This window comes from Schistocerca gregaria, chromosome 5 (genome assembly GCF_023897955.1).
Source record: "Schistocerca gregaria isolate iqSchGreg1 chromosome 5, iqSchGreg1.2, whole genome shotgun sequence".
Lineage (NCBI taxonomy): Eukaryota > Metazoa > Arthropoda > Insecta > Orthoptera > Acrididae > Schistocerca > Schistocerca gregaria.
Genome location: NC_064924.1, coordinates 557,113,150 through 557,126,037, shown reverse-complemented (window position 1 = coordinate 557,126,037; position 12,888 = coordinate 557,113,150). Strand labels below are relative to the sequence as shown.

Here is a 12,888-nt window from a genome sequence, read left to right as displayed (position 1 = left end):
TTTGAGGAAGCGAGTTTGCATTCCACATGTTACCGCTGTTGTTATTTTGATTGAAATTATGGCAATTGTTTTGGCGAGAGTTGGAATTAGCATTATAAATATGTGGAGTGTTCCCTGAATCTCCTCTAAACACAAGGTCTACTTCATTCAAATAATCTAGAAATTTCTTGATGTTAGTTTCCGGAACACCAATTAATTGTGTCCGGTAATGCAGGGGTAAATGACTTTTTAAGGTGTTAATCACATCGGCAAGATCGGCCGGTTTTGACCAATAAAGTGTTTTGTCCAGGTATCTTTCAAAATATTGAAGCAAAGTTTCTTTACGAGGGTTGTATGGTTCGGGATTGTGAACTTCACGTCGAAGTTGTTTTTGCTCATGTTATGACCAGAATTCCTGCAGAAAAGCCTCTTCAAATTGCTTGAAAGTTAAATTTTGCCTTTTTATTTCAGCTCCCCATCTGGATGCTCGCCCCCTCAACAGATTACTTACAAAAAAAAATCTTTTCCGCATCTGACCAGTTGTGCGGAAACATTCCGTCAAAAGACCTAATAAAAACAATCGGGTGCACCGCTTGGGTATCATCGGAACTGAACGTTGGAAAATAGGCATGTTTAATCATGTTACCGTCAACAATACCGGCAGGCACTATAGGGCCTGAACTATTGTTCCCTGGTGAAACTTCATGGCACAAGGGTGGTTGAGAATTACTGTTTTGTGCGATCACTGAGAGCGGCTCTGTTTGATGTTTTTCGCTCGCAAGTGATTCGCTGTTAGACTGTGGAACAAACTGCACAGTGAAATTAGGCGGTGAACTCGTTGTGAGTGGGGTTGTAGGCGGAACAGTAACTACGTTAGAAACGGGAGTTAATAACTGAGAAATTTGGTTTTTTAAAGTGTTGGTCTCGGTTTGCACCTGCGACATGGCCTGGTGTAAAATCTCTTTTGTAGCGGTTTCTACCCTTTGCTCAATGAGCTTGTTGCAAATACCACATTCGTGCACTAATTTTTCTGCAATGTTTGCGTTACACTCTAAAGAAAGCGATTCTGTTTTTTCCTCCAAATGGGAAATTTTTTCTTTCATTTCTAATTGTTGTAAGCATACTACGCTAACTTGTTGAGTAATACCTTCGATATCCATCGAAATTTTATTTTGTGAGGTGGTTTGATTTTGCACGAAATTCTGAACTAGATCATTGACCTGAGCCTGAGCGTTCGTGACCTGATCCAACTTGGTTTTACATGACTGCATTTCGGAATTTGTCACTGTTTGATATTTAACAAAGGAATTTTCGTGAGTGTTTACACGACATGACAATTCGTTGAAACTTTCGGTCAATTGTGTCGTTTTTGAATTAAGTTCTGAGATTTGGTTAGCCTGTTATTCCAGAGTAGATGTTACCTCCGAAGACAATTGATCGATTTTGCTGTTTAATTCTTTTGTACTCTGCTCCTGTTTATCAAATCTAGTGTCTAGTTTATCAAACCTTTCATTAAGGATGCTATCCATACTTCGCGTAAGAAGTTGTATTAAAATTCCGTACTGATTCGGATCAATGTTTGGATCATTGTTCCTTTCACTAGAGTTGTGCAAATTAGGATCGGAGTGGGAAATCCCTAGTTGGACACGTCTACTATCGTTCTCCATAGGGTCAGGATTAGTGGGTGTGTCACCTGATGAATTACTTTCGTTACTTAGTATTATTTGATGTGATACACCTGCAGTAAATTCCATAGATTCTGGGCTGGAAAAGCCTAAGAAAGGGGATGCTGATGATACAGTAGCATCACCGTTATCAGTTTGCTGTTGCTGTTGTTCCATTTCTGCCAATAATTAACAAACGTGAAATATACAAATAGTACACCCAGAATGGCGATGGCTTGCAAAGTACAAAAGATAAATAAAATTTAAATAGTTAGACGGTAATAACTATTACTTGATAGAATTTCCAAAAATGTCTGAATTATTATTGTGGTTGTAACCGTATTCGCTTAGCTAATCTGAAAGTGGTGACATGACGTAACAAACAGGATTGACTCATAACAATGACTTCTGCATATCTTACTGTTGAATTTCAATGTTACAATAATAGAAATTCCATTGACAAAGGGTATGATTCTTGTTTAGGGAAAGGCATGGGAAATGGGAATAAAAGTTAGCATAGGCGGGAGGCGCACGCTGGACAATGGCATAGCAGAACAAATGCTTTTGCACTACTCACCGCGCTGCGTTGAAGCTTGCAGAAATCTTGTTAATCTTGAAACAACATTAGCTCTCGTTTTCATATTGGGCATGAAAGAGAAAATTACAGTTTTTTAGCCAATGTACAAGACAATAAATATTACTACACGTATGATTTTACTTTAATTTGCCCTTGTTAAGTTCATTCCAGTAAAATCCGAAGATTGGCGTCCTGTAAACGGTCGCCAGTGTGATGTCCGTAATTAAAAAAAAAAAAATGGAGGGTGGTAATTTTTTGTTTTTGTTTTGTTGAAAGGAAAGAAAGAAAAAAGGGTGAATAAAGGTGAAGGGAAGTGGTTCTATTTTTTACTGGAATGAACTTATTGATGGACATCACAAAAATTTATTTTACCTATGGTTTTTTTTTTACTCATCGAAGAAAACAACACAACACATATAAAAGAAATCATCACACTAATATTATCCACAGAATGATCGTTTCACAAGACACTTTCTAGCTTGACTGACTCTTAAGACTGAACAAGACTCGACTGACTCTACTCTCTCTCTGGACCACAGCCTCTTCACGTCCCTCTGGACCAGAGATTTCAACTGTGATTAGCACGCCGATTATTTAATTAATCGTACAGCCGCTGGGCGCGCGCTTGGCGCGTCATTTAAATGGGGTTAAACGCACACCGCGAGAGGCGTGGGCTAGCGGTGTCTTACAGGTATCGCCACAAAAGGAACCATCATGACATTTGCCTGAAGTGATTTAGGAAACCTTGGAAAACCTAAATCAGGATGGCCGGATGCTGGTTTCAACCTTCGTCCTCCTGAATGCAAGTCCAGTGTGCTAATCACTGTGCCAGAAGACAAATTACTCATTTATACAATTTTAAAATACAGCTGGTGGAATATTGTCTTTCTTGTGTTTCTTGATAAACAACATTTCCTTCCTACTTACAAATATTTAGTGAGTGGCCATAGAGACAATGCCACTCTAAAAAACATGGAAGTGTTGGAGTTTTGTAACATCAGTGACTGGGTACTTGCAACAAGATATAGCTCAATTAAACAGTTAAAAGAAATCCTAATGTTAGACGTAGATGTAATGAGAAAGTACTTTTGCAAATGCAGACCTCAACCAAAAAGCACCAAAACAAAAGCTGCTTAAATAATAACTTGCAAGTAGAAAACTTTACATACAGTTTGGAAACACTACTCATAATGAAAATAAAACAGCAAAGTACCTAGGGTAGCCCTTGGCTGAACTCTATCTTTCAGAGAGTACGTAATAACAATTGAAAACAAGGAATATCATCTACAAGCTGTGCGAAAGAACCTGGGGAGCTTCAGCACCCAACCTGCAATCTTCTGCTCTGGGTCTTAACAATTGAAAACAAGGAATATCATCTAAAAGCTGTGCGAAAGAACCTGGGGAGCTTCAGCACCCAACCTGCAATCTCCTGCTCTGGGTCTTGTCTTCTCATTCACTGAATACTGTGCGCCAGATTGACTAAACAGCCCACATGAACAAAAAGTAGATGTCCAGGTAAATAACTCCATGAGAATGTTTGCTGGTGTTATCAAATCAACTCCTATAGAGTACTGAGCCACATTCCACTCTCTCACCTACAATACATGAATGATTTCATGAAGTGCAAAAAGGTTGTGGACAATAAAAATCTACTGATCTGTCAAAATATAGATAATACGAACCACAACCAACTCAGCTCTCAACAGCCACTACATTAAAATGCAACCATCAGACACAACACACAAGGATGCCCCACAAGTTCACAGAATGGTAGACCAGATGTCTTCCTGGTGGCAGTCCCAAATGTCAATAAATTACATAAATCCCATGTATGTTTTTCCAACGTCTCAGGAAGCCATACAATAAATAAATAATAATAATTTGGGAGGTTTGTGATTTAATGACTTAAATATGGATGCATGATAAATTTTCACATTCAGAATTGGCACCTTTTTCAGCATGTTTAATGCCTTAAAGTCACACCATTTTTAAACTTTTTTCATCACATTTTTGCATAAAAAAATTCTACATCTAGTAATCACATACCTATAAACTGTAACTACAAATAAATTTTAATAACATGTGGACAACAGTGTGTAAATGACTCTGTCCATATATTAATTGTTTGTCTATCATTCATTATTTGCATTAATTATACACTAATACCATTTGACACTTTCCTATTCATCTGTCAGAATTATATGTGACTACACTTTACAGGCTACTGCTTCTTGCCAAGAGAAGGAGCATTAAGTACTGTAACATGAAATTCAATGGAATACATAACATAAAGTTGGCATCCATGTTAAGCTTCAGATGAACAGACTAGTGGGAAATGAGTGAACACATAGACATGATCATACAGGTATGAGTTGCCAGGAATTACTGTTCCATGCTTCTTCCACCAGTTGTCAGAATTCATGAATCTTTATTGCCCATTCCTATCACACAATTTGACTTTTGATACAATAAGAAGTATAAAAAGAAGTATTTTTATCATGTTTCCGAGAAAATATATTTGTCTTTCATAAGAGATAAAATGTAATGGAAAATAAAATTACCCACATGCTCAACGTATCACAGAACACAGCTCTGTACAACACAGAAAAGGTATTAATGAACTATTATTCACCATTCAGTAAGTGGGAAGAATTCGTGTGTTTGGCAAATGAAAACATCGCAAAAAACTTAAGGCAGCAATGAGAAATTAACCAAATTTATATACATACCAGCCAAATAGTTCCAGTATACTTCAGATAAGCAGGATTTTCTTTTTCAACGTCCTTTTCTTTAGCATGATAAAGTGTGGCCAAAGGAACATATCTAGGTGCTTTCGAGCCATCAAAGAGCCCACGTTTGGCTTTTATCAAATCAACATTAACACTGGGAGGTTCGCCAGGAAAATCCAGTAATTGAGGACTGAAAAGTACAAAAAAGTTCGTTTCCGTACACATTGTTGAGGTAATACTGAGGAAAATCCAGTAATTGAGGACTGAAAAGTACAAAAAAGTTTGTTTCTGTATACAATATTGAGGAAATACTGAGTAATTACAATCAAACAAAATTAAATTTGACTAACATTATATCATAATCTGAAATCTGTTTACCAGATGGCATCAGATGCACAAAAAAGCTGACATGTAGACTTTTAGAGGAGTACCTTAGTCTAGTAAATGAAAGAGCACAGGGCATAAATATTAATTTATGGTCAAAATCCACATCTGTCCCAATAAATGTTTTGTCAGTTTAAAATCTGGTTTTGAAGTCTCTGTCTTACTATAATAAAATCTATTCGAAATGTTCCAGGTCTCTTCCATGTATAATTTCAAGATCAATGAACTAAGAAATCTGTTTACCAGATGGCATCAGATGCACAAAAAAGCTGACATGTAGACTTTTAGAGGAGTACCTTAGTCTAGTAAATGAAAGAGCACAGGGCATAAATATTAATTTATGGTCAAAATCCACATCTGTCCCAATAAATGTTTTGTCAGTTTAAAATCTGGTTTTGAAGTCTCTGTCTTACTATAATAAAATCTATTCGAAATGTTCCAGGTCTCTTCCATGTATAATTTCAAGATCAATGAACTAAGAAATCTGTTTACCAGATGGCATCAGATGCACAAAAAAGCTGACATGTAGACTTTTAGAGGAGTACCTTAGTCTAGTAAATGAAAGAGCACAGGGCATAAATATTAATTTATGGTCAAAATCCACATCTGTCCCAATAAATGTTTTGTCAGTTTAAAATCTGGTTTTGAAGTCTCTGTCTTACTATAATAAAATCTATTCGAAATGTTCCAGGTCTCTTCCATGTATAATTTCAAGATCAATGAACTAAGTGTACACAATAATAAATGTGCCCTGTACGAAATTCACCAGGCAGAGTCTGCTTTCATTCCTGTACTACAGTTCACGTTCTCCTAATATACATCTGTTTCTATTATTTTCATCCAGTTGAATTCCAGTATCCCATCACAATCAAATTTTCATCTACAATAACTATCTCAACAACTTCTTTTATCTCTTTTAATCTCTTTACCAACAGCTTAGCTAGAAAGTATATACACTTCTTTTGGTTGGTCTTGGCTAGAATAATGCGTTTACTATGCTGTGCACAGCAGTTGACCTACACAACAACTTTCTTGTTCATTATTAGACTTACTGTTGTGTTACTCTTATTTAATTCTGTCTTAACCTGCAATCAACCTACCAGAAACCCTGTTCTTCCTGCTACCACACCTCACTAATTCCTACCACAACACTCTCCAAGCTATTCATCCTTCTGTATAAGTTCCCTAAGCTGTTGTTGTTGTGGTCTTCAGTCCTGAGACTGGTTTGATGCAGCTCTCCATGCTACTCTATCTAATGCAAGTTTCTTCATCTCCCAGTACCTACTGCAACCTACATCCTTCTGAATCTGCTTAATGTAGTCATCTCTTGGTCTCCCTCTATGACTTTTACCCTCCACACTGCCCTCCAATACGAAATTGGTGATCCCTTGATGCCTCAGAACATGTCCTACCAACCGAATCCCTTCTTCTCGTCAAGTTGTGCCACAAACTTCTCTCCCCCCCAATCCTATTCAATACTTCCTCATTAGTTATGTGATCTACCCATCTAATCTTCAGCATTCTTCTGTAGCACCACATTTCAAAAGCTTCTATTCTCTTCTTGTCCAAACTAAGCTATCTGTGACAAAACTTCAAAATGCCATGATTGCTTTAGTACAGCATATATTCAAATTACCAGTTTCAGCAAACTATGTTGCCGGCTTCGGTTCTTATGCACTACACTTCAAAGAATCACGTCCATGTGTACAATAATTTGTGTCGCATAATAAATACGCATGCCAAGAATATGCATGGCATTGTACATCGGCATCTCAAAAGTAAAACAATGATTATATAATAATAATATAGTACACAGTGCACCAAACATACATGCTCATGCTCACTTAAAAGCTGCAGGGGTCTATATGCAGTTTTAATGTGACCATGAGCAAGTATATTTGGTGCACTGTGTATGATATGCTACTAAAGCATAAGATCCGTAGATGGCAACATTGTTTGTCGAAACTGATTAATCGGAATAAATGCTCTACTAAAGTGATTGTGGAATTTATGACATTTGTTATTTTCATTTTCATATCAATTCAGATCGCCACCAGAGTGGAATGATGTCAAGCACATACAATAAGAGTTCTAACATTCCATGTTGCAGCCTGTAAAATGCCAAAATCTATTCCTCCCTCCTCCCCAAGGAATTAACAAATGGTTCCAAAAGCTGTTAAAGTGTATGTATATTTATGTATGTCAAACAGCAGGACTAAAATTTTATATCCTGAAGTATGTACTGGCCAGAAATTCTGCGTAATAAATTAATAGTTTCCTCAAGTGAATTTTCCTTTTGATACAATTAAAGATTTGTTTTTCATGATGATATGCCCTCCTGAGTAGTCTCCATGGAGAGGTCCAAATGTTTGACTATTTTACATCTGGAGAATATTTTACCCATGAGTCGAGTTGCATGTTCTTGGGAACCAAGAGGAATGATTTCAGCTGTTGACAATACCAAAAACGCAAGGCTATACTGGTTAATGTTACAAGGGAAGATCAGTTACTCATCCAGGCCGTTGCCCCTTCAACTACTTTAGAGCCTGCTGCACCTCTTCAGAAACTGTGTGTTTACCGTAAGTTATTTAAACATGCAATACACTCAGGGAAGCTGAACTTCCACATAACTGAGTAAGCTAACAGCTAGTTCACAGCTAACAGTGGTCTTCAGTCCTGAGACTGGTTTGATGAAGCTCTCCATGCTACTCTATTTTGTGCAAGCTTCTTCATCTCCCAGTACCTACTGCAACCTACATCCTTCTGAATCTGCTTAAGTGTATTCATCTCTTGGTCTCCCTCTACGATTTTTACCCTCCACGTTGCCCTCTAATACTAAATTGGCAACTGCATAACACCACAATGACAAAGCAACAGCATTGGACCGGGGTCCTAGGGGGCTTGGCCCCACTAGCTAAGGGACGTGTACACCTAGATTTACTAGTACACACGTCCGGGATAACACCAAAACTCAAAAGTTCAAATATTAAGAAACTGCATTTCGCAAAACCAACACCATTTTTACTTCTGCTACCTAGCAGGAACCACATAAAATTCAAGAGTTTGCTCACCACAACAGTATATTGTTCACGTACATATCTCAAACAATGTAATAGCTATGTTTTTTTTTTTTTCCCCTGTACTTTTTCACCTTAACTGCACTGCCCAAGAAGATTATGCCATAAGACTGTATTCAATGAAAATATGATAGTATGCAGGCAGTCCTGTCTGCACATCAACACAATGAGAGAAATTTCTAAGTACAAAGCAAACATAATTGAAGTTTTTGCTAAACTTATCAATGTCCTGCTGCCATCTCAGTTTGTTATCCATCTAGATGCCAGGGAAACATTGCACATGCAACCTCTCCCAGTTTATGTAAGCTGATCCCAACTTATATACCTGTAAATCATCATTATTTGTTTGGAATTGCATAATACGAGTTAATTGATGAAAAGGAGAAAATGCAAAACTGCATTAAATGAAGCACGCAAAAAGAAATACAAACATTTCAAAAATGAGGTTGACAGGAAGTGCACAATGGCTAAGCAGGGATGGCTAGAGGACAAATGTAAGGATGCAGATAGATACTGCCTACAGGAAAATTAAAGAGACCTTTGGAGAAAAGGGGACCACTTGTATGAATATCAAGAGTTCGGATGGAAACCCAGTTCTAAGCAAAGAAGGGAAAGCTGAAAGTTGGAAGGAATATATAGATGGACTATACAAGGGCGATGTACTTGAGGACAATATTATGGAAACGGAAGAGGATGTAGATGAAGATGAAATGGGAGATATGGATCTGCGTGGAGAGTTTGACAGAGCACTGAAAGACCTGAGTCGAAACAAGACCCCAGGAGTAGACAACATTCCATTAGCACTACTGACAGCCTTGGGAGAGCCAGGCCTATCAAAACTCTACCATCTAGTCAGCAAGATGTATGAGACTGGCAAAATACCCTCACACTTCAAGAGGAATATAATAATTCCAATCCCAAAGAAAGCAGATGTTGACAGATGTGAAAATTACCGAACTATCAGTTTAATAAGCCAAGGATGCAAAATACTAACACAAATTCTTTACAGATGAATGGAAAAACTGGTAGAAGCCGACCTTGGGGAAGATTAGTTTGGATTCCGTAGAAATGTTGGAGCACATGAGGCAATACTGACCCTACTACTTATCTTAGAAAATAGATTAAGGAAAGGCAAACCTACATTTCTAGCATTTGCTGACTTAGAGAAAGCTGGAATACTCTCTTTCAAACTCTGAAGGTGGCATGGGTAAAATACAGGGAGCGAAAGGCTATTTACAATTTATACAGAAACCAGATAGCAGTTATAAGAGTCAAGGGGCATGAAAGGGAAGCAGTTGTTGGGAAGGAAGTAAGACAGGGTTGTAGCCTATCATTCAATCTGTATATTGAGTAAGCAGTAAAGGAAACAAACGAAAAATTTGGAGTTGCAATTAAAAATGGAGAAGAAATAAAAACTCTGAGGTTTGCGGATGACATTGTAATTCTGTTAGAGACAGCAAAGGACCTGGAAGAGCAGCTGAATGGATAATGGACAGTTTCTTGAAAGGAGGATATAAGATGAACATCAACAAAAGCAAAATGAGGATTAAGGAATGTAGTCAAATTAAATCGGGTGATACTGCGGGAATTATATTAGGAAATGAGAAGTTTAAAGTTGTAAATGAGATTTGCTATTTGTGGAGCAAAATAACTAATGATGGTCGAAAATGTAGACTGGCTATGGCAAGGAAAGCGGTTTCTGAAGAAGAGAAATTTGTTAACATCGAGTACAGATTGAAGTGTCAGGAAGTCTTTTGTATGGAACGTGGATGATAAATAGTTCATACAAGAAGAGAATAGAAGCTTTCGGAATGTGGTGCTACAGAATGATGCTGAAGATTAGATGGGTAGATCACATCACTAATGAGGAGGTACTGAATAGAATTGGAGAGAAGAGAAATTTGTGGCACAACATGACTAGAAAAAGGGATCAGTTGGTAGGGCATATCCTGAGGCATCAAGCGATCACCAATTTAGTATTGAAGGGAAGTGTGGAGGGTAAAAATTGTAGAGGGAGACCAAGAGATGAATACACTAAACAGATTCAGAATGATGTAGGTTTCAGCAGGTATTGGGGATGAAGAAGCTTGCACAGAAAAAAGTAGCATGGATAGTTGCATCAAACCATTCTCTGGACTGAAGACCACAATAACAACAAGATGTCCTTAAGAAATTGTGTCTAATAATTTACTAGTAAACGCCCTCCTACTACTCTTTAAGGGTACTGGATGGCTTTTCTAGAATCACAGGGAATGAAACCACACTGTAAAACCTGGTCTGCTGCAGGCAATAATTGGCTGGGGCTGCTGTTGTTTTTTATCTCCCTGCTCAAATCAAATGAAAGCAAACAGGTCAGAGAATGGAATGTTAGATCTCTTAATCAAGTACGCAGGTTACAAAATTTTGAAAGAGAAATGGATAAGTTGAAGTTAGATTTAGTGGAATTTAGTGAAGTTCAGTGGCTGTATGAAGAAGACTTGTATTTCTTCCTGTAACATTTCTGCTTATGCAGGGCCTCTTTCCACCTTCTCTTTTCTCCTCCCATTGAAATCCTCTTTGGTTCACATCATCCTTCACCTGGTCTCTCTGTCTCATTCATGGTGTTACAATTGATCTCTGTCTATATTCTGTTCATTTTGGGGCTCTTCTTGAAAGTCTTTTTTGTCCTCTTCTTTTAATGTGGCCAAACCATTTAAGCGTGTATCTCTCCATAGTTTCTTTTAGGGGTTTTATCTGCAGGGCATTTCGTACTGTTTCATTCATGACCGTGTCCCTTCTTCTTGTCTTGCCCAGGATCCCTCATAGAAATCACATCTCCATTGCTTGTATTATGCTCAATTCTTTCTTCATCTAAATCCAACATTCTTATCTATAGGTTAAAATTGACAGGTAATATGACTTGTATATCATGATTTTTTTTTCTTTGGCAATTATTTTTCGATTTTTAATTATGTCTAGTACACAATAATAAAATTTTGAATAATTTTCTAATCTCTTTGAAATTTCATCCTTAATGTTTCCTTTCTTGGTTCATCTACTTCCTAATTACTTGAAAGCATCTACATTTTTAATACTTTTTCTATTACAGCTTACATGGTCCTTTATTTTTTTCATTTTTCCTGTTCATTTTCATTACTTTACTTTTTGTTAAGCTTATTTCCAACCCAGCTTCTTCGATTACTCTCTCTCAGGTCTGCTCATTTTCTTCCCAAATCAATTCATACCATCCAATGCTGACATTTGACGAACTTTTCCTGTGACGTTATTCATGACTATACTAAAAAGCACTGGTGACAGCACACTTCCTTGCTGAACTCCTCTGTGCATTCTAAACTATTCTGATTTTTTACCATCTTTTATAAAACAATTCAATCATTTTTTGTACATATTTCTGATAATCAGTTGCATATCATACTCCTGATTTCCTGTAAAATTATCTTTTCATAGATATTCATGCAGTGGCACAGTAGTTCTATTGCTTTGTAATTCTCACTGAGCACCTTGTTACCCTCTTTAAAGATAGGTACAATAATTGCCTTTGCCCAGTCATCGGGAATCTTTCCATGTGTCCATAATATCTCATTATTCTGGACAGCTATCGAATTCTGAAAGGTTCCATGGCTTTGATCATTCCCATTGTGATGTCTTCTACTCCATGGTCTTTGCCATTTTCCATTTCTAATACAGCTTTCTCTACATCCAATATCTGCAAATCATCTCCCTCTATTTCCTCTTTGATGTCCCTCTGTCTCATCACATGTATTTGTTTCATCCTGTCTTTATATAGCTTTTGTAAACATTCTTTGCCTGCTTTCAAAGCATCTTCTTCCTCACACTGCTTTTCCTTCTTTGTTGATGACTTTTATAATACTTTCTGTTTACTTCCTTTTGTTGCCTAATGTGTGTTCAGTGTTTCCACAAGTATTCCCAAGTGAAATTCCCCTGATTTCCAGACATTTTTCCCAGACAAATTTTGAGATCTCAAGAGAAACTAAAGACATAAGTTGACAATCCATCTTTGCAGCTGCACTACAAGAAATAATAGTGCCAAACAAGGAAATACCTAAATAAAACTTGGAAGCAGACAGTGTTTCCTAATGTGAGCAAAAATCTTAAGTATTAACATTAACATCTTTTGTAATGAACTGCTTTTAGACAGAGAAAATGTTCAAAAGTGGCTCTGAACACTATGGGACTTAACTGCTGTGGTCATCAGTCCTCTAGATCTTAGAACTACTTAAACCTAACTAACCCAAAGACAGCACACACATCCATGCCCGAGGCAGGATTCAAACCTGCGAGAGTAGCTGCTGCACGGCTCCAGACTGTAGCGCCTAGAACCACTCGGCCACTTCGGCCGGCGGAGAAAATGTGCCTTATAGCATTTGAGTTTCATTAAGATCAGTGATGTTATTTTATTTCAATAAAATGAAACACATTTGGTGGCAAAAATACGCATTTCCTTGGAATCACAAGGC

At 37.4% G+C, this 12,888-nt stretch overlaps 1 protein-coding gene across 1 annotated transcript in view; it reads right to left on the bottom strand.

The window, feature by feature from the left end:
* Positions 1–12,888, bottom strand: part of LOC126272376 (snRNA-activating protein complex subunit 3-like) — a 161,015-nt gene that overhangs the window by 124,430 nt on the left and 23,697 nt on the right. The window contains exon 2 of the mRNA XM_049975190.1: positions 4,950–5,139. Within this exon, the coding sequence (XP_049831147.1) occupies positions 4,950–5,139 (190 nt within the window). The remainder of the gene's footprint in view (positions 1–4,949; positions 5,140–12,888) is intronic.